Genomic DNA, 27919 nt, shown 5'->3' on the forward strand with positions numbered 1-27919 from the left:
TATTTATTTGAGAGAGCATGAGAGAGAGGGAGCACACATACACAGTGGGGGAGAGGGGGCAAAAGGAACAAGGACATGGGGTTCTATCCCTGGGGCTCGATCCTGGGACTCCAGGATCATGACCTGAGCTGAAGGCAGATGCTTAACCAACTGAGCCACCCAGACACCCCTCTTATTTTTAGTATTCATTTTCAGTGAGTTACTTTGGGTTTCATTTGCTTTTTCTAGTGTTTTAAGGTAGAAGCTTAATTTAGGAAGTTTACAAATATTTGGAAATTAAACAATTTCTAAATAACCCATGGGTTAAAGGAGAATCACAAGAGAAGTTACAAAATATTTTGAACTGAGTATAAACCAAAATACAACATATAATGTGAGACTTTTCTTTTTTTCTTAATCTAGGCCTTTATTGCTATAAGATTCCTTCTGTGTAGCATTTCTAGGCGCATCCCACAGATTTTGATGTATTTTCATTTTATTCAAGTCAAAATACTTTCTAACGTTTTCTTTCTTTTCTTTCTTCCCTTCTTTCTTTCTTTCTTTCTTCCCTCCCTCCTTTCTTTCTTTCTTTCTTTCTTTCTTTCTTTCTTTCTTTCTTTCTTTCTTTCTTCTTTCTTTCTTTCTTTCAAGATTTTCTTTATTTACTCAAAAGAGACAGGGCTGGGAGAGGAGAAAGAGGCAGAGGGAGAAGCAGGCTCCCAGAAGAGCAGGGATCCCTGATGCAGGACTTGATCCCAGCACCCCGGGACCATGACCTGAGCCAAAGGCAGCTGCTTTAACCAACTGAGCCACCCAGGCCCCCCTCCCCCAAATTTTTTAAAAAGATTTTATTTGTTTGAGAGAGAATGAGCAAGAGAGCACAAGGAGGGGAATGGCAGAGGGAGAGGGAGAAGCAGCCTTCCCACTGAGCAGGGAGCCCGATTCTGGGCTGGATCCCAGGACCCTGAGATCGTGACCTGAGCCAAAGGCAGACGCTTAACCAACTGAGCCACCCAGGAGTCCCAAAAAATTTAACATTTTTAAAAATGAAACTTGTTTTACTATTTCTGATATTATGCCTGTTTAGGCTGTTCAGGATTTTTTCTTTTCTTATTTTCATTTAAGATCATCACTGGCTCTATCAGTGACTTTATTGGGCCATAATAACAGCACATATTCTGAATATGCTTCCATTTTTCCAACACCATCAGCTTTACTTCTAGCTGCTGTCAAGGTATCTGCCTCTAATACCTCAGCTTCTAATCACTTCCTCTTTTGTGAGTTAGGAAGCAGGGGAATTGTGGTTATGGATTGATGAGTCCCTTAGTTTGAGATCTTAAGAGAAGTTGAAAACTTAGGACAACTGCAGTTTTGTAGCTCTGAGACACATTTTTGCTTCCATGGTCACTTCTGTCTTTGCTTGATTGCTGGAAGTGTGACTTCTATGAAAATAACCTATGTGTTGAACCTCAAATATCTCTTGCAAGAATAGGAAATATAATGGTGGATTTGATAACTGTAGCAGATAACTGCACGGTACGTGACTTCCAGATTATGGCTGTTAAATTTGTCAGCTTTTATGTTGCTGAATTTTCGGTCCTACATTTTTTTTTTTAAACTCTTGTTACTTATTACTTACAGTGTATTTTAAATTGTCACAGAACTCGTAGGAGAGGATTCGGCTTCCTAAAACTGTAAAAGTAAAATATCACACACAAATCTACATACCATACCTACCAAAAGCTTTGATTTTTTTTTTTTAAGATTTTAGTTATTTGAGAGAGAGAGAGAGGGCATGAGCAGGGGGAGGGGCAGGGCGGAGGGAGAAGCAGGCTCCCCGCTGAGCAGGGAGCCTGATGCGGGGCTCGATGTGAGGACCCCAGGATCATGACCTGATCCAAAGGCAGACGCTCAACCAACTGAGAGATCATGATCTGAGCTGAAGAAATGCAGTTAACCAACTGAGCTGCCCGAGGGGCCCTGCTTTGATTGGTTTTAATAACATTTTTTTCTAGTTTCACCTTGAGCGTTGAAGAGCGTATTGTTCATCACTTCTTAGAAATGATAATAGGGCTATTCACTTCTGTGGTTGTCGTTCTACATATGTCACGGTGTCTTATTAATAGTTAGCATGATGTTGCCACATGATATGAGGTTAGGTAGCTGCCACCTTATTTCTGCTAATACCAGAAAAAGACAGCCCTTTTTCGTAAGTATTCAGATGTAGTGGTAAAGAAAGCAGGAGCTAGGGAGGCAGTGTGTTTGTCTTTTGAGTAAAGACTGTTGGTGGGAAAAAGGGGAGAAAAGAAAGGGAGAAGAATACGACATTTTTCAGACTTTTGCTCAGATAGAGTATTTGTTTCAGCAAATAGTGTGCTTCTGTCTAGGTTTTGGCTCACAGACTGACTTAGCACATTTTAAGGAACATACGGGTCATACACAGTGAGGGACTTTTAACCTCTTTCTCACTGATAAGAATGATGGTGATTTTAGTGATTAGATAAATTTCACAACAATGACTCTGTAGTGAAAGGTCGTATTACAAGTCTGAGGGAAAGGAGAAGGCTAATTATGGGTAGAACAGTGACCTCCTTGCAGGGACCTGGGGAGTTGTAATTTTTGTCTTTTCATTTTTCTTTTAAAGAATGGTTATTAGATATCTCACACCTGTTCTGCCAATGCTACATCGGTACCCTTCTGAAAATGGAAAGATTCTCATCAAGGAAACAGACCTGAACTGATTGACGTGTAGCTATTTTTAGATTTTACTTATTTCAGTGCGAATTTTTAAAGTTTTGCTGCAGAAATATTAACATGGTTGATTATGGGATATTGCCATAGACCCCGCTAGGGGTATTATGTAAATATGTGGTACATGCAAGGGTTACCTTTTCAAAATCTGGCCAGTTTTGAAATATGAAACTTATCTGACCCCCAGGTAAGGAATCATGGAGCTACATTTTATATTTGGTCATTTAGGTGGACTCTCACAGCCCTTCCCTCAGAGGTCAGGATTGGGGTGTGGATTCTGTTGTTCTCACCAGTACTGTAGGTGATTTTTCAGGAGCAAAAGCTTGGAAAGTAGGGCTTTAGCTGAATTCCTGACTGCTTATCCACTGGTTGACCAGAATTACTTCTTAGAAATTAGTTTTCCTACTTCTGACCTCTCCCACTCCACTTCCTCAGTTCTGTTTTCTGAGTAAGAGGACCATATTTTTGATCTTTTAAAAAGCTACCATCTTGAAGAGGTAGAATTTAGGAGACCTGAGTTCTAATAGTTACTGCTCTGGGGTGCCTGGGTGGCTCAGTCGTTAAGGGTCTGCCTTCGGCTCAGGGCGTGATCCCGGTGTTCTGGGATCAAGCCCCGCATCAGGCTCCTCCACTGGGAGCCTGCTTCTTCCTCTCCCACTCCCCCTGCTTGTGTTCCCTCTCTCGCTAGCTGTCTCTTGCTCTGTCAAATAAATAAATAAACTCTTTAAAAATAATAATAATAACAGTTACTGCTCTGCGTGCCAGTAGCTATGCCGCTATGAGCGTATCACTTAGCCTTTTGTGCCTCAGTTTCCTTGCCTGTAAATGGGAGGAAATGTCCCCAGATGGGAATGTCAAACTACGTATCAGATTATACCTGTATGCTCATATTACTCCGTTACTCAAAGAATAGGAAATATTTGTGTCTTTTAGAAAATGTTCATATTTTCGTCCTTTGAGGGCTACGTTAATTGCGTCAGTAGAGTATGTCGTACTTCATTGGAGCACCAGAAAAATAATGTTCTGGCCGTTAACATGGACTTAAGAAAATAAACCTAAACAACTTATTTTTAAATAGATGATGCTTGAACTTAGTAAAAACTTAAAAAACATGAAGCGTATATACTGGAAGTTATTTTCGTTTCACCTCAACAGCCGATTCGTCTTTCAGAGACAGCCACTGTCCCCAGTTTCTTGTGTATCCTTCCCGAGCTAAAATTCTTATCGTAATAGGTAGTTAATAGATGATCCAAATTTATAAAAATAGTAGTAACAGTTTTCAGAAGCATGAGGGTAAATAGCACAAGAAAGAGCTAAAAGACAAAATGATTGCTGGGCTGGCCTCCCATGACCAGGATAATTGCTGGTTTTTAAATTATATTTCGATAGAAATAAAAATTAATTGTAAAAGTAGAAAATAAAGGTAAATAAGATGACACAAAATTGGCTAGTATTGTAGCCCCAGATGTAACCACTCACATATTTATGTTCTTCCAGTTTTTTCTATACGTTTGTTTCAAGAAAAATCGAAAGACCTCCCTCCCTCCCCTGCCGGAAGGGGCGGTTACGTGAGGTGGTAGATGTGGTAACGAGCTCCGTGGGGGACCCTTTCACAGGGCATACGCATATCAGATCCTTTTTTTTTTTGAAGATCCACTTATTTATTTGAGACAGAGAGAGGGGGGCAGGGAGGGGCAAAGGGAGAGGAAGAGAGAGAATCCCAAGCAGGTGCTATGCCCGGCGCAGATCTTGGCATGGGGCTCAATCCCACGACCCTGAGATCATGACCTGAGCTGAAATCAAGAGTCAGACACTTAACGCACTGAGCCACCCAGGCTCCCCTCACGTTATACACTTTAAATATCTTACTCTTTGGGGGCACCTGGCTGGCTTAGTTGGTAGAACATGAAACTCTTGATCTCAGGGTTTTGAGTTCAAGCCCCATGTTGGGCATGGATCCTTCTTAAAAAAAAGTCTTGCATTTTTATTTGTCAATTATATCTCAAAGCTGAAAAAAATTGAAAGAACAGTACACAAACACCTGTAAGCTACCACATAGATTCAACAGTTGTTAACATTTTGCTGTATTTGCTCCATGTGTACTTATGTGTGCATATAATTTTTTTTTCTGAATCATTTGAAATGGGTTGCAGATATGACAGTTCATTCCTAACTACTGTTGGCTCACTACTACTAGCATGCAGTATCCTCCATAACCATAATACTGTTATCACACCTAAGAAAATTAACACTAATTTCCTACTATTATTTTATGTTTGAGTTTCCCCAACTGACCCCAAAACGTCTCCTTTTTTTTAAAGTAATTTCTATGGCATGTGTGGGACTCGAACTCGTGACCCTGAGATCAACAGTCACATGCTCTACCAACTAAGCCAGCCAGGCACCCCCCAAAATGTCTTTTATAGTTGGGATTTTTTTCTTATATGCATTTTGTTCTTTTGAACCAAGATCTAATCAAAGTTTATGCATTACATTTGGTTATGTCTCTGTAGTCCTTTTTGATCTAGAACAATGGCATTGAATTTTTGAAGACTAGAACAGTTGTCTTGCAGAATGTCCACATGCACGTACATTTTTTAAAATCACAAAAATGAGTCAATCATCCTCTTATCCAGCCTAGTCCAAACCAATTAGCCCACGTTGTTTCTCTCACTTGAAATGCCTTTCTCATATCATATCTGCTTATTGCAGTAGAATCTTACAATTTGTCAAGTAGTGGAAATTTAGTAAGACAGAAAAGGCTGGCCTTCAAGTCCTAATTATGTGACTGACAAGCTGTGTGACTTTGGCAAAGTCATTTTCTCTGTCTGAGACTAAGTTTCCTCCAATGTAAGAAGAGGAGTGGAGTTAAATGCCATTGAATAGCCCATTGTTGTCAAGGGATAAACGTTGTAGAAAACTAAGTCCTAGAGGAGTGTAGAAGCAGTGGTATGTACCACGGTTGTGCTTGAACTTAAGGTGAATTTTGGTGAAGCCTAAATGAAATAACATCTGTGAAAAGTTTTAAACGTAAGTTATTATGTAAGGGTCGTGTGTTGAGTGACCAAACAAGAGAAAGGTTACTGGGGGATAGGAGGCTGGGCTGGGATGCTGATGGTATAATTATTACAGTATTTTTAAGACTGTCTCAGAACTTCAGCTGCCCTAATAGTACTACCTGAAACATTTTTGGTTTTGTTTTTGTTTTGAAACTTTTAAATTGATATACTCTCAGTTGCTTTCTTGAGTGGGGATAATTATGGATCTCATTTCTTCTCTTTTGTTCTTACAGCTCTATTATCAAGTCCTAAATTTTGGAATGATTGTCTCCTCGGCACTGATGATCTGGAAGGGGCTAATGGTCATAACTGGAAGTGAAAGTCCAATTGTAGTGGTGCTCAGGTAACAATTTTTCTTTTCAAGGCGTAGGATTGCATGCCATTACTTGAGAGGAAAATTGAGAAATTGAGTAACGATTATATTATTCCTCTGGAAACTATGCTTTCCCAGAAGAGGGCCTGAAAGAAAATTAGTTACTATTTTTCAACTGTGAGAAATGCACAGCCTTGTTAGGCACTTAGAATTCAGACCCCAAAGGGCTCATGACTTTTCCGTAAAACGTTTACTATGTGAGTTTTATTTTGGGCACTTCTTTTTTTTTTTTTTTTTTAAAGATTTTATTTATTTATTCGACAGAGATAGAGACAGCCAGCGAGAGAGGGAACACAGCAGGGGATGGGAGAGGAAGAAGCAGGCTCATAGCGGAGGAGCCTGATGTGGGGCTCGATCCCATAACGCCGGGATCACGCCCTGAGCCGAAGGCAGACGCTTAACCGCTGTGCCACCCAGGCGCCCCTATTTTGGGCACTTCTTGTAAGAAAGTGTTTGAGTGTACTGTATTTTCCTGAAATAATTCTGTCTTCTTACATTCTTCCTTTTGATACAGCAGGGCTGCTGCATAGTTGTTAGTTTGTTGGATTAGGTATCATCTCCACGAATTAATTAAAAGAGTTTTTCTGCAGCATGTTCTCAGTGTCAGTACAGAAGCATCACTAATTATTTTCGTGTTTCCTGCTGACCTTTAAATACCACTTCCAGACAGACTTCAGGAATTTTGAAGATTTTAATGCTGCCTCTTAAAGTGACAGTACTGAATCTTTTCCCATTGTACTTCCTTCTCTACCCTTGAACTCATACTCTAGTGATTTAAAAACAAATTTAGTAACTAACTCCTTTTTGGAGAATTACCCTTGGTTTAATTGAATCATTATAATTCTGTCTTATTTGGGGCTTAATTATATAAGCTATTTCAAATCTTCTCTGGAGATAATGGTGTATAAATAGAAAATAAATCTTTAACATTATCTAGAGTATAGGTAATAGTACGTTACTCTTAACAATATCCGTTTGATTCCTTCATTGTCATATATGCACTTCAGCAATAAGTGGTTCCAACAGCAAGGCACCGGGTCTCCGGTGTCTTACCTTACTCCTGCTCTTACGCATACCTTTGTTCTATGTTTATTAATGAACACATCCAACTGTAAGTTTAGAGATCCGAAGGCATGTATATATTTTATTAGCTGGGAAAGCATGCACTACTCTGGGAGTACAGCGATGTGGCCCCAAGTTCCCAGACAGTTTTAAATTCAGTGGAGAGCTTCAGTTTCAGACGCTGACAGAAGGAGAAGCCACACTAATTGGCACTGTGGGAAAAAGATGTAGACAGAGAACCCAGGGAGGCTTCTTTTAGAGGTTCTTCTGGGATTATTTCAGATTGAGTTCCCTTCAGTGGAGATGCTTAAGGACACTCTAATGACTTGTAAACTGGGGATGTTGGAGTGAACAGGGGATTCGACTGAGGACCTCTTCACACAGTGGTCCTGAAAACAGTTCACTTCTGCTACGGCTGGAAAATTTATAATCTCAGTTGGGGCTTAAAAGTGGTGTTTGGACAAATTATTTTGCAGGTAGGTTTATTTATATACTAAGCTTTTCTGATTACTGATGTGGAATAAAGAAGGGAAATTAAAAGAGACCAGGTCCTTTTGGAAGAGAATGTGGTCAAGACTAGAAGGAGCGGTCATTAGAGAAAGGTAATGTACATGATTGGGTGGCCGAGTAAAACCAGGTGGCCCAGGTTTCATGTAACTTCGAGGAATATAATTATTACCTGAAACTAAATATGCCTCAGAGGATTCAGGTTAACTGAGAATCCACTTTTAGGACTTTTGTGAAGTCACTGGGGATAAAGACAAATAACTTCTTAGAAAAATATATTTTTTAAATTCCAATATTTGACCCATAGTGTTATATTCGCTTCAGATGCAGACAAATACTATATTATTTTTTTTTAACGGAGATTCAGCGAACATTCAAAACTTTTTTTTCCCCTTTATAGAGCTGAAGTCAGTTTAAAAATATTTAAGTGGTTTATATATAACTTATAAAATTTACAATTGATGTATTCTAAAAATTTAGTTTAGTCAGGCAATAGTAAAAAGTTTACTAATAACTTAATGTTTAAAAAGTGTCCCCCAGTTTATTTCTTTAACGGTCCTCTTACTGCACACTGTTTTGTTTTTAAGATTTATTTATTTGAGAGTGCGAGCGAGCATGCAGGGTGGGGGGAGGGGCAGAAGGAAAAGGAGAGAGAGACTCCCAAGCCGAAAGCTCCCCGCTGAGCTCAGAGCCCAGCACCAAGCTTGATCCCATGACCCTGAGATCATAACCTGGGCCCAAATCAAAAGTCAGAAGCCTAACTGACTAAGCCACCCAGGTGCCCCATTGCACACTATTTTTAATGCCATCTGTTTCTGAATTTTTAAATCTTTTTATTTCTCATCCAGCTTTCTTCCCTGAAATCTAGAGTTGTTTTCACCCCACAGTGGACATCTCCATCTGAATGTTGACGGGGCACTTGAAACTCCATGTAATAAAAGTAAAATTCATCTTCTTTTCTCACACACCTGTTCTTCCTCCTACTACTTCTTTTTTTTTTCCCCCTTAAAGATTTTATTATGTATTTGTCAGAGAGAGAGAGGGAGAATGAGCACAGAAGCAGGGGGAGCTGTAGGCAGAGGAAGAAGCAGGCTTCCTGCTGGGCAAGGAACCCGATGAAGGACTCGATCCTAGGACCCTGGGATCATGACCTGAGCTGGAGGCAGATGCTTAACCGACAGAGCCACTCAGGCACCCCTTCTTCCTCCTTTTTCTGTGACTGTCACTGCCATCTGCTCCATTGCCATTGTTAAAAATCCAGCAGTCATCTTTGATCACCCCTTTCTGTCCTGTCTGATTGGCCATCAAATTTGTTATTTTCCCTCTCTCTTCTTCTCTTATTTTATAGCTGTCTTCCCTGTTGTTGTTCTATTTCAGGCCCTCCTCATGTCCTGCCTGGGCTGTTGTAGTGACCTTTAAAAATATGCTTTTATGGGGCGCCTGGGTGGCACAGCGGTTGGGCGTCTGCCTTCGGCTCAGGGCGTGATCCCGGCATTATGGGATCGAGCCCCACATCAGGCTCCTCTGCTATGAGCCTGCTTCTTCCTCTCCCACTCCCCCTGCTTGTGTTCCCTCTCTCACTGGCTGTCTCTACCTCTGTCGAATAAATAAATAAAATCTTTAAAAAAATAAAAAATAAAAAAAATTAAAATATGCTTTTATAATCAGAAAAAGTTAATATATTTTCATTATATGGAATGTTGAAAACACAGAAAAAATCTAAATGGAATGAAGTCACCCATAGTTCTGGGATATAGTCACCATTAACATTTTAGTCTCTTTTTTCCTGTACATTACTTCTTACTTGCTTCTGTAAGTGCATCCTTTTCTTTGTGTGTCCCCTTATGATTCTCCTGTGTCCATATTTTTTTTTTTAAGATTTTTTTATTTATTTATTTGACAGAGATAGAGACAGCCAGCGAGAGAGGGAACACAAGCAGGGGGAGTGGGAGAGGAAGAAGCAGGCTCCTAGTGGAGGAGCCTGATGTGGGGCTCAATCGCAGAGCACTGGGATCACGCCCTGAGCCGAAGGCAGACGCTTAACGACTGTGCCACCCAGGCACCCCATGAAGTGATGTTTCTTAAATGTAAATGTGATTATGATACTCCTTGCTGAAAATTCTAGAGTGTCTTAGAGGCAGGTTAGCACTGGGAGAGTGGATTCTGTTGGGCTCCCTGTTCAAATCTCACCTTTAACATTTTTTTGATTTATAACTTTACAACTTTTTTTTTTTTTTTTTTTTTTATGTGGCAGAGAGACAGCCAGCGAGAGAGGGAACACTACAACTTTCTAAGCCTCAATCTCCTTGTTTATAAAATTGGGATGATAATATCTACATCATAGAGTTGTTCTGAAGACTGTTTAAAAAAAAAAACTTAGAATGGCACTTTGCACACAGTAAGTGCTCAGTAAAAATGAGCCATTAAACTGTAGCAGCTCAGCTTTTATCTGTTTTATTGATATAATTTTCAAGCAAAGTTTTATTTGAACAAAGGATGTCACTGATTTTAAAAATCAAAGTAAAAACTTGAAAACTACAGGTCGGTCTAGAATACTTTCTCTAATATTTTCACCAAGCACATGTCCTATCTTCTGCCTTAACATCTGAAAAAGGGAACTCATTGTCCCCTGAGGAATCTTAACAAAAGTTGTAAGAATAAACATGTACTGAAAATCCATGTCCCCAGTAGTTCACTATATGTTGCTGTATATTGGAGTCACCTGGGTTGTTGTTTGTTGTTGTTTTTTTTTTCCCCTATATATTGGAGTCACTTGGGTCTTTACAAAATACGATGTCTGCCTCCCATACCCAGACATTCTGATTTAAATGGCTGGAGTTACAACCTAGACATTGGGATTTTTTTCTTTTTTCTTTTTTTAAGTTCCCCAGGTGATTCTAATGTGCAGCAAAATTTGGGAACAACTACCATATTCCCTTATATTGAGGTACCAGAGTCTTATACGGACATGTTTGGACTTTGTCATTATTCCTATATTGGATTTTAACCCTTACCTGTCTACTTTTCTCTTACTAAGTCTATTATTGAAAACTGGAGCTTGAGTTTCAGAAAATAATACTGATGGGCTACCTCTTCGTAGCAAGAAAAAATTCATTAGGGGGCATCTGGGTGGCTCAGTCATTAAGCATCTGCCTTTGGTTCAGGCCACGATCCCAGCGTCCTGGGACCAAGCCCCGCATCGGGCTCCCTGCTTGGGGAGGAGCCTGCTTTTCCCTCTCTAACTCCCCCTGCTTGTGTTCCCTATCTCACTGTCTCTCGCTGTCAAATAAATAAATAAAATCTTCAAAAAAAAATAGAAAGAAAGAAAAGGTTCATTAATTAGTGCAAATATCATAGGACCTCTGAAGAACTTGGTATAGGGTAGAACAGGGGAGAGATGAGAAGACATTCTAGAAGTTTGTCCTCACTAATTACCATGGAATTGAAGGCTTTTCTCATTTCTGAAGTTCTTAAAAATCTCTGCTTTTGTTCTTGGTTTTCTTTCTTGTTTTTCTTTTTGACATAAGTTGATAACAGAAGCATTATCTGTGTAGCTGACTATTCTTTGACTTGATGAGCTGTTTTTCCTTCTTAGTGAATCAAAACCGTAAGGTCATCTTGGTCTATATCTTTATAAATGGCAGAAGGCGATCCAGTTCTCATTTGAATATTTGAATGTGTTTAGCATTTTCAGATGAGGTGAGAATAAGGGCAGTGATTATAAAGTTCATTCTTTTATATTCCATTTGTCACTTGAAATTTTAAAAGGTTAAGGAATTAGTTACATTGCCCTTTTCAAGATTTAAGCTCCTTTGAATAGTAATGCTTCAAACGCATCTAGTCAGTAAAGGCTAATAACTAAAGAAACTTTTGTGTAATTCATTAGTCTGTGGAAACCGTATTTTGAGAACAACACACATCAATGCTGATATATTTGTTAAAGTATTGAGTATACTCCAGGGGTGATACTTGCGACTGTTTTGTTGAATATCTGATTTAAAAGTAAATTTAATCTCACACTTTGTTTTCTTTTATATTCTTTTCTCTCTCCTAGTGGCAGCATGGAGCCAGCATTTCATAGAGGAGATCTTCTCTTTTTAACAAATCGAGTTGAAGATCCCATCCGAGTGGGAGAAATTGTTGTTTTTAGGATAGAAGGAAGAGAGATTCCTATAGTTCACCGAGTCTTGAAGATTCATGAAAAGTATGTGCAAACTATGTCTTCTCTGTTTAAAGAACTTTTCCTGTTTTAGTGTTTGCAGTATTTATTTTGATAACCTGAAGATTAAGAAGAGTGGGCAGTGCCTGCATCCTTCTTCCAATCCATTTTTATGAATGTCTGAAGGTTTCGTGAACATCTGGAAAGCTAAATAGTTAATTATTCATTTATTTCTCTGAAGCTTTTTCTGGAAGTTTTTCTTGGTTTCCTTTTACTTCCCAACCAGATCCATAGCCCTGTGTATCACCCCCCAAAAAAACATGACGTAAAGGTTGATCCCAAATAGAATCTTCTAATGTAATTGATGAGGTAGCCCTCCCTAATCTTTCCAAAAGAAAAAAAGATCTTTATGGCAATCTAGCAGTCATGTCCAATAAGAATAAATTTACCAACTTTTTCAAATTCCAAAGAAAAAAAAATTTTTTAAAGATTTTAGGTAATTTCTGCACCCAACGTGGTACTCAAATATACAACCCCAAGATCAAGAGTTGCACACTGCACTGACTGAGCCAGCCAGGCGCCCCTAAATTCCAAAGAAAATTTCCAAAATCTAAGTTACTCTTTTAAACATAGACTCTTGCGTTTTAGAGTTAGAAAGGACTTGTGTAAAACCTTTAGAGTCACCTAGAGGTGGAGTGGGACATAACAATGAGCAAAAAATTTCACCTCTCTGGGTCTGTTTCCTCATCTGTGATGTTAAGAGGTTTAGGAAGATGAATTACTGTGAGTTCTGAGCCTGTGCTTCCCTGTCCAGCTCCATATTCCTCACCCCTGCTTTCCAAATCTGTAGTAATTCTAGTTAAGGAAAACATTCAGGAGGGAGGGAAAGAAAGAAATGAAGGAAAAGGTAGGTGTCCTGGAGGACACACAGAGGGGAAGGAAATCAGTGAGACAGTGATTTGGGTTCTTGAGAATGAGGGAGCCCTAAATAAATATTATCTTATTCTTACCCTACTCTCTAATTTATTTTCTCCACTTAGAGAAGAGGGAACGGTCAACTGTTGCTCTTTCATCTTTTTTTTTTTTTAAGATTTTATTTATTTGTGAGAGAGAGTGAGCATGAGCAGGGGGGAGGGGCAGAGGGAGAGGGAGAAACAGACTCCCCATGGAGCAGGGAGCCCAACCTGGGACTCGACGGGGGACTCGATCCCGGGGCCCTGGGATCATGACCTGAGCCAAAGGCAGATGCTTAACCAACTGAGCCACCCAGGCGCCCTCAGCTGTTGCCTTTTGAAAATCCCTGTAAACACTCTAGTTTAAAAGAGTTCTTTCTTCATTGGTGAAATAAAGATGGGACTGCTCTTCCCCCCCCCCCCCCGCCAAACTTCAGTTATATATTTTGAAGGATTTTAATTTAATTTAATTTTATTTTTTTTAAGATTTTTATTTATTTATTTGACAGAGAGAGAGACAACCGAGAGAGGGAACACAGGCAGGGGGAGTGGGAGAGGAAGAAGCAGGCTCCCAGCAGAGGAGCCTGATGTGGAACTCGATCCCAGAATGCCGGAATCACGCCCTGAGCTGAAGGCAGACACTTAACGACTGAGCCACCCAGGCGCCCCTGAAGGATTATAATTTTAAAAAGGCATTCTACTATTGACTAGGAAGGAATAACTTAATTTTTTAGAAATTTAATTTGGAATTGTGTAGGTTTCTTCAGTACATGCAGTGTTTTCCGGATTCTCAAAGTGGATTTGTGGCATTTGTTCTTAGCCCTGCCTGTTGTGAGCAAAGCAGAGCCAACTTTGCCCTGAACTTATCAGAGCAAATCAAATGACACTCAGACCCTGTTTTGGGTAGAGCAGTTGTCCAGTTTTATATGCAATCCTTTGAAGTCGAGTGATTTTTTTATTATAAATAGTTGATCTTGTTTTAGGGCAAGTTCATTGACAGATACTATATCAATTAGACATTCTTTAAATTTTAAAAATAATTTTAACAGAATTCAGAATATAGTAAGGTGTATGGTAGTACTACTAGTGGGGTTTTTGGTGATTTCATTTTAGATTCTCGAGATGCCTTCAACTTGAAGGCCTATTTAGTTAACATATCCAGTTAGTATTCTGAAGATTCCGGTCTCCTTTTTTCTTTTGGGGGAGACTAAATTACCTGATTGTGATTATCATTTGATTTGGTAGAGTTAACAGCATTCTTAAATGTGAGACTGAATGAAAACCAGAATGGATGAAGTGTTCTGGAAATATGCCCTGAACGTTTTCAGGCTGATTTTTGCATTGTTATTCATTTCTTTCATCTGAACATTGTTTTAAGAAATAAAATCCTGAACTTTGAGAATAAGAAAGGTAGGAATCATTCAGCTGACCTCTCTCTTTGGTCTCATTCCTCCTATCCTTCTCCACCTTCTTAATGTACTGTGTCTTTGTAAATTTGTAAATATCATAAAAAGCTCTTTTTTTCATATGTTGACTCTCTGTCTTGTAACAGTCTTATTATACAGCATGTAATAAGATGCTATATAAAATTGGGAAATATAGCAAACAGAATCACATGCAACCTTAACACCCAGAGAGAATGTTAAATTTGGGGTAATTTTCTCTTTGTTTTATAAATATACACTTTCCCCCGCACAACACTGGGATCTACTCAATACAATTTTTGGTAACATGCTTATCTCATGAATGTGTGGTAGAATATACCTGGTATTACCACATATGCAAAGACTCCCTAAACTAAAAGATCAGCTTGCCAAGTACTGCTTAATATGTTGGTAATGGGCCCATGAATTTGAATCCGTTCTTTGTGCCCAGCGTGGTCATTACCTCGTCCTACCTGTTCTCCGGAGGACACACGGTGTGCGCTGAGCTGTCTGACCAGGCGGTGGGAAAGCGTGCGTAATCCAGGGCTTTGCTCTCGTGCACTGCTGAGCTCAGGCAAAATACTCTTGTAAGGGATTTTAAGAAATTTCCAGTATTTTTAATAGGAGGTAGTTTGGAGGAGTAAATAGTACATTGAGAAAAAGTAGTTGGTGGTGTTTTTTAAAAAGACTGACCCACGTCCTGCATTTATTGTAGTTACTGTGTTTTTAATTAACTAAAAAAGGGGGAGTTATTACTCCTGGCTCCTCCAGGAGGGCTGTGAGACACGCCTGCAGGCAAGGTCACACATGCTGTGGCAGATGGCAGAACATCTCTTCTTTGAGTCCTTCTCCCCTACCTACTCTCTTGTTTTCCATTTTCTTCCAACATAAATGAATCAGGAAAGAGCTAGCACATAGCAAGGTCTGTGTTTTCATTTAAGAGACAACATCATTTTGAAATATCATCAGTTGACTTAATTCTTTTGGCTAGTTCCTCCCGTTAGCCTGCTAGTCAAGTCCCTCTTAATGCTGATGCTTTTCCCACATATAAATTCGTACTTTATTTTACAGCTTCCTCTGACGCACACTTACTAAGTTCCGCCTGCTATAGAGGGTATTATCGTTGATGATGGCGGCTCCTGGCATGTGGTCAAGTATTCTGGAAGGAGAAAGATTGCGGTGGGGATGACTTAGTCCTCGGCTTTGCTCTTTCTGTGCAGAGAGAGATTGTATTGCACCCGTTTGGCTTTTTGGGTCTTACTTTTTCTTACCTAGAAGGTGATTAATTCTTCCCTCCTAACATCACAGCATTATGATGGTTGAATTGAACTGCAAGCACGTCGAGCTCCTTGGAGATAGATGATATTGAATATTTGGTCCCTGTGGTGACCAGGGGAAAGCCCTGTGTAAGTGCGTCATCGGTCAGTGTTGGGGGCCATGAGCGGTGAAGTGCTGGGCTGGTCTTGATGGCAGGTCGAACAGGGGCCGGTGCCGCCACTCCCGTTCCGCAGACGGAGACCTGTGCTTTTTCACACAGCTCTAGTGGTCTCTCCCGACACCACCCCAGAGCGGGGAACTCGGGTGTGTTTGTGTGGCTTGTTGGCAAATCAAGTCTTTGTGGAGAGCCCAGGTCTCGTCCCTTTCCTTTCCTGGGGAGCTTCTCCACTCCCCCATTTCGCTTTCCTCAAATTTGGTGTTTCAATTCTGCCTCCGTGGGCTTGCTGTTGTTTTCATGGTTGCGTACACTCTTCCTTCCTGTGCTCCTGTGGCCCCTCTTGGCACCTGTCCTCTTTCCCTCTCCAGAAGTTTTCAGACACTCTTTCCCTCACTGAGTTGTCAGCTAAGGATTGTTTTTTTCTGTATATATTTGCATTTTTTCTAACTGGAATCTCATTTTTAATGTGACTGTTTGCACTTAACTGTTTTTGCTGTTCGCAACACCTTCCAATTTAGTTTCATCTGCCACATTTTGTGTCTAGTGAGCCAGTGTCTGGCTTAGAATCTAAGTGGATGTTAGTCAGTAGGAGTCTGAGCTAATTTTCTTCTTTATATAGTACTTAACCCAAACTCACTTGAATTAGTTTTAAGATAGTCTTTATCAAACTGTAAAATGCTTTCGATTAAATTTTAAAATTACTAGAGACCTCCTGTTCTTTAGCAGAATTAAACTAATAATTTCTTGATAAGTAAAATGCTTTTCCTAAAAACCTTGGCATGTCAAAGCAATGTAGGTTTGTTGGAGGATAAAATTAGAAGCTAAAGAAAAAAATTAGAAGCTAAAGAAAGCCATAGATGGCCTCTGTTTATACCTTGGTTTGTCAGTTTAGATCTTTTTTACTATCTTATTTTTTCTTTCATTTTATTTTTTAAATACGGAGAATTTCTGGAGCGCCTGGCTGGCTTAGTCATTGGAGCCCACGACTCACAATCTCAGGGTCATGTCAAGCTCCGTGTTGCCCTACTTAAAAATAAAATATAAAATAAATATAAATATATATATATATTTAGAAATATGTTAGAATTTCTAACATGCACAACAGTACACAAAACTGCATACTCAACTCCCATGTGCTCTCAGCCAGTCCCAATAATTACAAATCTATGGCCAGTTCTGCCCCACTTACACTACCACCTCTTCCCACTCTCTTTCCTGTATTATTTGGATCAAATTCTAGATATCATGTCATGTCATATGTAAATATTTTAGTAAATAGCTATAAAGCATAAGCAATGAGCATTTAAAAAACATAACTACACTTAGCATGCTTACACCCCAAAAAAGAACAACCATACCTTTGTATTATTGTGTTTCTAATCTTTGTGCAAATTCCCAATTGTCATAAGCTTTTTTTTTTAACCGTTTGTTTGACTCTAGATTCACATAAGGTCATTGCTTGCAGTTGGTTGATAAGGCTTTCTAATCTCTTTCTTTAAGCTGTAAATTCTTTCTCCGACTTACCTTGTTCCTCACAACTTGTTGGTTGAAGAAACTAGGTTATTCTGTAGTTTCCCTAGTATTTGTTGTGGATTATATCCTGTGGGGTAGTTTAATGGGTTCCTTTGCTCTTTGTATTTACAGAAAACTGGTGGTTTGTGTTTGTCTAAATATAAAAATGAGATTATACTGTATATGCTATTCTGTAATCTTTTCTTCACTTAATAAATGTGTATCATCTTCCAAAGTCATTGACTATTCTTCTGTAACATTGTCCTCAATGTTTACATTATTTCAACTCATGAGTGTTAGACTTTCAGCTTGTTTCCAGTTTTTCCCCAGTATAAACACAGCTATGAACATCCTTTTAGCTAAATAGAGAATTATTTTGATATTAGGAATGATGATGAAACACTACAGTTCTGGTTAACAAAGCAGATTTTGTGCTTGCAAATGGCATGGAGGTGCTTGATAACTTGGCTTTCCCTCGCTCTTCTTTCCCCCTTTATTCTTTTAAGGCAAAATGGACATATCAAGTTTTTGACCAAAGGAGATAATAATGCTGTTGATGACCGAGGCCTCTATAAACAAGGACAACACTGGCTAGAGAAGAAAGATGTCGTGGGGAGAGCAAGGGGGTAAGTATAGAGGGGAGCATTTACTGAGCTTTCCCTGTCACGTGAAATGTGGCCCTCTGTCATATTGTCTGATCACACACAATTGAATATAATGTTTTGGTCCTGGTTCTACGAAATCACCTTGTGTCTGAAAAAGCATGCTTCTTAAAATGCATCTAAAACTTTGGGTATACTGCTCCAGAGGGGAGGAAATGGGGTGCAGCAAAAGAGTAGAATATTAGTGATGAGATGATGGATCGGAGAGATAATTTTAAAAACTCCTTTGTTTATTTAATTCATTCAAGAAATGTTATTGGGCACCTTCTTGTACTCTGAGTCTATACTGTGCTAGTCTGGGGGGTCCAGAGCAGTGTTGATCCTGCTTCTGGAAATGTCTTTCTTCAGCAGTTACTGAGTCAACAGCTTAAAGTATTCATCTAAGTTAATTTTATCATGTTTATTTCATACTGTTTTATTTCTAGTCTTACAATCACTGGGGTCAAATGAAATTTAAAAGTTATATTAAGCCTGTTTATTTCAGATTTTATCAGGAGAACAGATCAGTGGAGGACAGGAATTGTAAGTTACTGACATGAGGACGTAATAGAATTGTTACTACCTTCATGTTATTAATAGTATTAACAATAACTCACATTTATCAGGGCTTACTGTGTGCCAGAGACTCATTCTAAATGTTTTACAAGTATTACCTCATTTTAACCACAGAACAACCCTAATATTTCCATTCTACAGATGAGGAAACACAGACGAGTTAGGTTGTTTATCTAAGTCCACACTGATGATGCTAAGTGGCCGGCTGACTCCGGAGCCCACCCTCCTAACCGTCATGCCAGAATTACTGGCATTGCACTTCTGAAAGTGGAGAGCTGCTGGTTCTCACTATTCAGATGCAACATGGGGCTCTACCCCTGTCAGAACATCTGCTCCTTCTGTAGACACTGGATTCAGAGCGATTCTACTAGAGATCAGGCCACCACACTGAGGAGTTCTCTTCCCACGGAGAAGTCGGTGTGCGGTACTAAGTGAAAGCTGCTTCAGTTAGAGCGTGAGAGATGCTGCTTTGGGGCCAGACAGGTTGGATCAGAACAGGCACCGGTGTGTTTTGTCTCTTGCAGAGCTGTTTGTATGCATGCCTCCGGTTCAAGGGAACTTCATTTCCTATGTTGGAGCTAGACATGTTTTTTTTTTTAAAGATTTTTATTTATTTTTAAGTAATCGCTACACCCAACATGGGGCTCAAAACTTACTGAGGTCAAGAGATCTCCAAGATCATGCTGCACTGACTGAGCCAGCCGGGCGCCCCAGACATCCTTTTATACTACAAACTAGATCATCAGTGCTCCTGAGAAATAACACTCCCGTCTCCCACAGTTCCCAGGATGCTGCTAACGTGGTTATTCACACTCTCCAGTCTCATTGAGTCTTTCTGTTTTTCTTTTAACTGTAATGTTCAGATTTATGTAGAAATATAAGTAACAGTCATCAAAAAGTAAAGTCCCAGGGCGCCGGGCGGTGCAGTCGGTTAAGCGTCCAACTTGGTTTCAGCGTGGGTCGTGGGATGGAGTCCCGTGTTGGGCTCTGCGCTCAGTGGAGAGTAGGCTTGAGTTTCTCTCTCTCTCACTCAAATAAATAAATAAATCTTTAAAAAAAAAAGAAGAAGAAGAAAGTTATATCTCTCCTTCCCCTCCCCCTCCATAAGTGTTTTAACTTTTTGGTTTATGTTCTTTTAGTGTTTATGTAAAAGGTGCAGATAACATATGTGTGTAACATACATAAACACATTTTGTGTGTGAGGAGAGATAGTCACTCTGTTTATAACATTTTATTAACCCCAAAGTTGTCAGTCTTTTTACAAATCAAAAGATATATCTCCATATCATCGTTTTCATAGCTGTATGCTATTCCATGGAATGGCTAGACTGTATTTTTATTTAGCCAATCTCCTATTGGTAGATGCTTTGAGTGTTTCGTGTGTGTGTGTGTGTGAACAGTGTTAATAATGAGCATCTTACATACATCTCAGTGCCTCTGCCCAGTAATCATTTCTTCAGTAAATTCATAGAAGTGGAATTACTGGGTGAAACTTATGCATACTTTACGGCTTTTGTTAAATTCTGCCGTACTGTTTTATTTATGCTCTTACAGTGTAACAGAGTGTTCCTCTGTGTGGATCTTGAGTCTTAGGTATTTAATGCAGTTCTGTCTGCTCACTCTGGCTCCCTGTTTGGGTAGAAGATGCATCATCCAACAAAAGGGCTAAGGAGCCAGGCTTTCACTCAAGTAACTTGTCTTTCTGAAGGATTTTTTTTTTTTAACCTCAAACTATATTCAGTATCATTTCTAAAATCCCAACACTGGGGGGCACCTGGCTGGCTCAGTCTCAGCGTTGTGAGTTTGAGCCCCACATTGGATGTAGAGATTTCTTAAAAATAAAATAAAATCCCAACATTGAAAATACAGGTCTTTTGTAGCTTTTAGTAAAGAAAAAAAAGCAATAGCATGGTACTCTCTGGAGTAAGTAACTTCCCATGAAATACAAACGCCTGGGACATACGTAGCTGCATAGCAGGAGCACCGAACCTTAACTGTACAAGTTTAGTTTGCCTCGATTATACCGCCACTTACCTGGGCACATAGCACCTCCTTTTGTGGAGATTATAAAACACAGACCGATAGTTCACAGTCAGACTGTACCCAAACCCTGGGAATCGCTTTTCTGCAGACCAGTATGTGATGGTGGTGCAAGTGTCTTTACACAGTAAAAACATTTTTTTGCTAGATAGTTGCACACTAAAAAATTTTATGCTGGAACATAAGGCCCAAAACAAAAACAAGTTAAAACAGATTTATTGAGATATAATTCACATATATTAGGAGATAAAATTCACCATTTAAAAGTGTATAATTCAGTGGGTTTTATTATATCCACAGGGTTACCCAGCTGTCAGCACTAATTCCAGAACATGTCCACACCCCAAAAAGAAAACCCCGTACTCATTTGTAGTCACTCCCCATCCCCTTTTCCCCGCAGCCCTGGCAACCGCTCATCTACTTTCTGCTCTGTGGATTGCCCGTTCTGGACATTTCATATAGATGGAATCGCGCAATATGTGGTCTTAATTTACGTCGTAATTTACTTCTTTCACCTTGCACCATGCCTTCGAGGTTTGTTCATGAAACTCCTACTGAGCCAACTAAGTATTTAATAGGGGTGATTCTTTCTCAGTTGAGGTGGTTGAAAACACAGGAGGAGCAAGAGGAGAAGAGGGTGAGAGACAGGCCGGAGGCTGGGAACGGAGAACATTGACAATGAAGAGGGACGCAGAAGAGAAGGAAGAAGTAGAGTAATTGAGCTCTCTGTTGACTAAAACCAGTTTTAAGGATGAGGCTTTTAAAATGTACTTTTTACTTCAACTTGAAACCGATTATTCTGGGGTAGAAACAATGATCCCTTTTCAGTCAGCTGTCGAGGTCCGGGCTTCCCAGATAGAGGCCCCTTTGACGTCTGACAAATTATGTTCTCCAAATGTCAGCAGGTAGTCTTTCCATCTGAGGCTCCGTCCTCACCAGCACCTCCCAGGGGCACGTATTCTGCCCCACGCTACCTTCTAGATGTTAGCTTGGCACAGGCTGCTGTTGGGGCTGGCTTTGTGGGCAGCGTGTTTGACCTTCTTCTGCTTATTGTCAACTCTGCTGTAGCTGAGTATCTCCAGCAGTAGGAAGAAAAGTGCAGCTGATTTGAATCGAAGATGACTAATGGGAGAGGCGTTATGTCTCGATCAGCAACGCTTTGCTGTCTCTGTCTGTGGAGGAAAACAGATAATTAAATCTTTTCTTTGACTTCGGACTGCCTCTCATATTATTTGTTTTCATTACTCCTAAAGACCAAGTCGCTTCCATTTCTCTTGTGGTGGGGCAAGGAAAAACCAACCTTAGGGGACCATGTTGCCAGGGGTAACTCCTGAACAGCTGTGTGATCACTCGAGGATGGATACCGCGCGGAGGGAACAGCGCACGTCTTTCTGTGAGAACGGCTGCTGGTGGATCATCAGCCCAGAATCAGCAGCAGTAGAAATCACAGATACTTCTGTCGCTTTTAGCCTGCATATTACTGTGAGGCATCTGCCGTCACCTTCTTAAATGATTTACGTTCACTGAAAGCTACTGCTTGTATGAAGATCTTATAAGTGAGGCAAAAGAAATAACTTATCGTATTACAAAGAAAAAATACATATTTAAAAACACAGAAAACCCCTGTCTGCCCTCCTAGCGCTTAGCTCTGCCGTCCTGTAGGGACTGTTACTCTTCAGCTCTTAGAGGCTCCAGGGTCCTAGGAGGGGATAGTGTTTGCCACCACATGCCTCTTCCAGGCCTCTCTAGCTAGAACTGAGCTGCCGGTGCTGTGCTGCGCAGAAGCATTATTCCACAGATGCTCTGACTCGGTAACTGCGAGGGAGATACAGCAAGCTGCGTTTTTAACAGGCTATGCAGGTGATGCTGACGAAGGAGGCTTGGTTTTAGGAAACATCAGCTTGCAGAATGGAAGTTTGGGGATGGGGAGAGGTGGGGGGTGTGTGGTAATGCTGCCAGAAGGAAGAGGGACAGGACGGGGTGAGGACAGGAGACAGGAAGTAAGAGGAGTTCTTCAAAGGAAGGAAGTGCACCAAAGACAAAATTTCTGTTTTTCAAGCTTGCCTACGGCTTTGATGGTGGAGGCGTTATGTGGGAGGTGATTTCTGTTTGTGCACCTTTGGGATGATGGTGCACAGGTTGTGGATGCCCTGAATAGAAATATCTGGGCTATTTTAAAGTACACAAAGTTCAGTCTCCACCTCAGCCCAACCTCCCTTCTCCAGGACAAGCTCTAGGTCAGTATCACGGGGCCCATTCTAGAGTCCAGCTGTAAGAGAGGAGGAGAGAAAAGAAAGTTGTGTGTTTCCTCCCACAGTAATGGTACCCTGCTAACCTTTCCTTTCTCCCCTGAATTCTTACGAGGTTGAGGAGTGCTTTCTGTTGGGAGAAGTGAAGTCCGGAGTAAATAAGCTCTCCAAGGGAAAGGAAGAGAAGAGGCCTGGACATCCAGACATTCCATCAGGCAGTGTTTACTAGATGCCTACTGTGTACAGGGGTTACGTCCAGCCCTGAGGATACAGTAGGGAGCAAGATTGGCATCGTCTTTGCCCTTATGGAGCTCAGAGTCGAGTAGGAGAGACAGACACTATAGAGCTAGTTGTACGACCAATTATGTAATAAAAGGGGTAAAGACTCCAAAGGAAATATATCAGGTCTATGAGAGTATTTAACAGGTGGTTTTATCTGTATCTGGTTTAAGGGGATACACTTTAGGGGCAAGGAAGAAGAAAGAGCTAGTGAAAAAAACAAGGGATAGCAGCCAAGAGGTAGGTGGAGAAATAGATTTGTGGTGTGTTCGAGAAACCAAGGAGGGAAGGGATTTTGAGGGAAGTTTGTGGTCCTCAAAGTCAGATTCTGCAGAGATGAAAAGGAAGATGGGAGGTGAGACTGGTCTACTGCATACAGCGATTTAAACTGTTCTGGAAGAAATTTTGGGGTCAGGAGAGCCAGAGCCAGATTACAGGTGGTTAACAAATGAGTGGGTGATGAAATCTGGAGCGCTGTAATGGAGCTCTTACGCTCACGTTTTGGTTACTTAACGTGAAGTACCTTGTAGTGGTCTGGCTGTGTTTGCCTTGTCGCCCCAGCTAGATTGACCGCTCCCGGAAGGTCATGACAACAAACCCAGCCCCTAGCGCTGACTCCGCGTGTAGCGCGAGAGTCCCCATCTGGGAGCCTGAGACTTTAGGTCTGGTACTCGTTCTCCTGCACCGAAACCGCGTACCTCGGGCACGAGCATCTGTTTCCTCATCTGTAAAATGGTGGTACTCCTAACTTCCCTGTCACATGAGTCGTTGGAAGGTTCTAATAGGACGGTCTGTACAAATGGACTTTATGACCTGAAAATCAGTTTTCTGCGAAAGATACTGAGAATATTCGGTAAATGAGACTGGCTACCGAGGAAGTTCTGTGATGACCAGTTTTCTGTTTGCTCGTTTGTTTAGATTTGTTCCTTATATTGGGATTGTGACGATCCTCATGAATGACTACCCGAAATTTAAGGTAAGAGCCTATCCTACGTGTTTCATTACACATGCGCTCTTTTGCTTACTTTTGGGAACTATTACATGGGTTACAGACTTAACTGGTTAGTTTAGTCATTGGTCACGGTCACAAAGTCAGCCAGCGCAGGACTGAACTCTGAGGACTTGGACACTTTTAAGAGCTTCCCTGACTTGTGTTCTGCGTTTGTTTCCTAGTATGCAGTACTCTTCTTGCTGGGTCTGTTCGTGCTGGTGCATCGTGAGTAAGAAGTCCGCCCTGCTGTTCTGGAAGATGCCGTATTTTCGTTCTGAATGTTTGGAGTAGGTGTTGGTCTGTGATTGGTGGAGTGCCGCGCGCACTGTTGGCGCTTCTCCGGAGCAGCCGTTGCATTGGTTTCTGTTTCCACGCCGGGTGCGTGTGGGCGGGTGCTCGGGCACCATGGCGCGCACTCGAGGGGACTAGCAATCACAGGATTTCATATGTTATCATTGTCACACTTTCACATTTTTGTACATCAGTGAATTTTTTATATTAAAAGGTTGAGCCAAAGCCCCCAGTGTTTGTATTTTGAAGCCAAGCTTCACTTCTAAAGTGCCTACAGAGTTCTGTAAACGAAAATGCAGCTCTGCACGAGTTTGAAACCGTCATTCCTCCTTATTTATAAGATGGGAATGGCATATACTGAGGTGGTCGTAAGTCTTAACTTTTCAAATTTTAAATAAAAGACTTTGCATATGGAACCCCTTATCCCTGACTTGTGTTTGTCGGGAAAGCTTTGCCTCCCTCTGCTGGTTCTTCGTGCCTTCGGGGGGAATAGAGGTTCTGATGTGAGCAGTCCTTCAGCGAAGATTGTCCTCATCCTAACAACTGCCTTCTGTTTGTTTGTTTGTTTGTTTTTGTTTTTGTGGGGCGAAAGTGGCCGGTGGCGTTCATAGGAAATCTCTTAGCCATAAAATTGATTCTTCACTAGGGTGTGACTCAGATGTGTAGAAACGCAGTTAGTGTTGCTGAAAGGTTCAGAAAACCTCACTGTGCTGTAAAGGCTCCTCTCCTTTTCTGCACTTGAGACACTCTCAGCCCTTTCTACACCATGGCAGTGTGTTTCCGCATCTGGAGGAAGCAGGAGGAAGGTGCTGGAGGGCGAATGTGCTGCTTGCTATTTTAAAACTCTAATTTGCCTGAGCCTGTTCTCTTAAGTGCCTGGCTTCGCTTTTCTCCTGCAGACTTAGGGAAGACAAGGTTTAAAGTAGTGAATGCAAAGCCCAGTTGCGTCTTTCTTCCTCTCATATTGAGGCAGTTAGGGAAATGGCCAGTGTAGGGTAGGCCAGTGGGTTTTAAGGACAAAATACTCTTAGTTCTTTTTGTTCTTTTCTTGTATTAATGTGAAATCTGAAAGTAAGCAAATTTTCTGTATTGCACTAAATGAGCATTTTCTATTATTTGTTCACTGAAGTGGAAATCAGTCCGCACTTTAATGCTAATGGAATCAGCATTAAAAGATGGAGACAGTTTACAACTAAGAACAGTTAATCTTCTGGAAGCTCTCCCATATAGAGAATAGTGCCATCCGACATCCATTAACTAGGCTGTAGTCTTTACACTCTGGATGTGGGCTCTGAATGATCTCAACCGAGTAGGAAACTTGGCACAGCAGGGCTAGCAAGTGCTTCTTTGAACCTGCCTGTGAGGCTTGGATTGTACTTAACATTTTCTCAGAGCCGCCGAGTGTGGACTCGGAGAGCAGTCCCCCGTGCACAGAATGACAGAAAATTGCTATTCTCTCCCCGTTTTCCCTCCTGATCACCTGCAGAGGATGGGGTGAACCTCTTGGCCTACCCGCCCTCACTCCCGTTTTTGTAGCAACCTTTCTGGGACTGCTCTATGCTGCCCAGTGTTGGGATCCTGGGGTTCTCTGTGAGCCTAGCTTGCCTGAGTTGGACTTGTATCCTCAGCCATCCAGATTTCTCATCCGTATACACTTAAAACATGAAATATTTTCCTCATTTGCATATTTTCATACCCAGTTTTGATTTTCCTCCTTTGCTGGATGCTCTCATTGGAAGCAACAGCTAATTTTTTCTGAGAAGTAATCAGATCAGATGTATTTGAATTACCCTATTAGCCAAAAATAAAGATTATTTTGGGAGAGAGGTTTTATGTTGTCAGTTTTGTATTGTCTAGTGCGAAAGTCTAAGACTTAAGCTAGACAGTTTTTTATTAGTAAATGTAATGTGTTTTAAAAGCTCTCAGAGAACGTAAGACATGCCGGAGATGTTCAATTTGGTGTTGTAATGGAGGTATAAGCTCTCTGAGATTTGGCTGGGCCAGTGGGGAGTTGGGAGGGCTTGCCCACTGTGAGTGTCCGGGATCAAAGAAGATGAGGATTGATAAAACTCAAGTGAGAATTCATGGCATTGTCTCTGGGCTGTGACTCCTCCGCTGTCATCACTCCCAGCGGGTAAGTCTCTACGAGTTGCTTGCAAATGCGTGTCCTCACTTCTAGTCCCTGCCTCTGTGTTCCCTCTGAACACTTCTACTTTGTCGTCCTCTGTTTAAAATGAAGCTCAAGCAGTTGCTCCAGATTTCACCTTTTCTTTGAAGGAGGATTCACCTAGATTTTTTCATTTTCCCACCATATTTAGTCACTTTTACAAGCCCTACATTTACCCCTGTCGTTCCATTTCTCATGGCCATCACCTGACTCCAGAAACAAAGTCAGTGATTCCCTTTGCTGGGGTGACTGTACGTCTCTGTTTCCCTGCAGCAGGCCAGTCTGGGCCTATGAGATCAATTCCACTTGGTTGTTAGTTTTAGCTCCCTGTTTACTTTAAGAAGTGTCTCTTTTTGGACCATAAATGTTGTGTTGACCTTGTATTACCTACGTGGCAAGTTTGGACTTTGAATTCAGCCAGCATTAAGCACCCTTGTGGTAAACTGCTGTATCTTCACTTCCATTATCTTACACTCTCATTTCTGCTTGTCTGAGTCTCACTTTCTGCACAGAGTAACTGTCCTTCCTCCATCTGGAAGCCTTTGCAGCCTTACGCTATTTGTGTACGTTTGTGGCTATGGCCTCAAGTTTCCCCACCCAATGGCCAGCCCCTCCTGGGCAGGGGCCCTGTTTTATAGACACTGTGCTCTGCTGACCCAGCAGCATCTTGTAGCATGAACTGCATGTTCTGTATAATCATGCACTGGAACAGAGGCAGTGACTTAGGGTGGCATTTTTTTTTTTTTTTTAAAGATTGTATTTATTTGAGAGAGAGAAAAAGAGAGCATGAGTGGTGGGGAGGGGCAGAGGGAGAAGCAGACTCCCTCCCACCTTGAGCAGGGAGCCTGACACGGGGCTCGATCCCAGGACCTCATGACCTGAGCTGAAGTCAGACACATAACCGACTGAGCTACCCAGGCACCCCAGTCACTTAGGGTAGCGTTATTATTGAGCTGTTACTCTGGGGAGAGCATATGAAGCACTGAAGTGAACTTTCCTGTTATTTAGTAAGTACATGATCTTGGCCTTGCCAGATTTGAATCTGAAAACTTTCTCTCCCTGTGGTTCCATTTACACAGTGTGTTCCCTTTGTAGAATTTTTTGTGTTCCTGTTTTCTTCCTTTTTATGTGTGTCCTTGGACTCTTCCTGCCTTCTCTTTTGTCAATGGGAGAAGTATTGGTGTTTGTCCATTTCCTTGGGGAGTCCCAGGTTTCTCCAAGAACTTAGGCTTAAAATAAAGGCTCTGTGGGCTGCTGGGTGGCTCAGTTGGCTAAGCGTCTGATTCGTGATTTTGGCTCAGGTCGTGATCTCAGGGTGGTGGGATCAAGGAGCCCCGCATCAGGCTCAGTGGGAAGTCTGCTGGAGATTCTCTCTCCCCACCCCCCTCTGCCCCTCCCCCGACTCATTGTCTCTCACTTTGTCTCTCTCTCAAATAAATAAATAAATATTTTAAAAAATGAAAGCTCTGTG

At 41.2% G+C, this 27919-nt stretch overlaps 1 protein-coding gene across 2 annotated transcripts in view; it reads left to right on the forward strand.

The window, feature by feature from the left end:
• SEC11A (SEC11 homolog A, signal peptidase complex subunit) overlaps positions 1-24391 on the forward strand; it is a 36749-nt gene extending 12358 nt beyond the window's left edge. The window contains exons 2-7 of one of the 2 annotated variants that reach the window (XM_087856621.1): positions 6023-6132; positions 11786-11935; positions 17721-17840; positions 18361-18398; positions 23918-23975; positions 24173-24391. In XM_087856621.1, the coding sequence (XP_087712747.1) occupies positions 6023-6132; positions 11786-11935; positions 17721-17840; positions 18361-18398; positions 23918-23943 (444 nt within the window). In that variant the 3' untranslated portion in view covers positions 23944-23975; positions 24173-24391. The remainder of the gene's footprint in view (positions 1-6022; positions 6133-11785; positions 11936-17720; positions 17841-18360; positions 18399-23917; positions 23976-24172) is intronic. The other variant, XM_045813040.2, reaches the window with a different exon arrangement.
• Positions 24392-27919: the final 3528 nt, after the last annotated feature.

The sequence above is a fragment of the Ursus americanus genome, chromosome 28 (assembly GCF_024610735.1).
Source record: "Ursus americanus isolate L20-20 chromosome 28, mUrsAme1.1.p, whole genome shotgun sequence".
Taxonomy (NCBI): Eukaryota; Metazoa; Chordata; class Mammalia; order Carnivora; family Ursidae; genus Ursus; species Ursus americanus.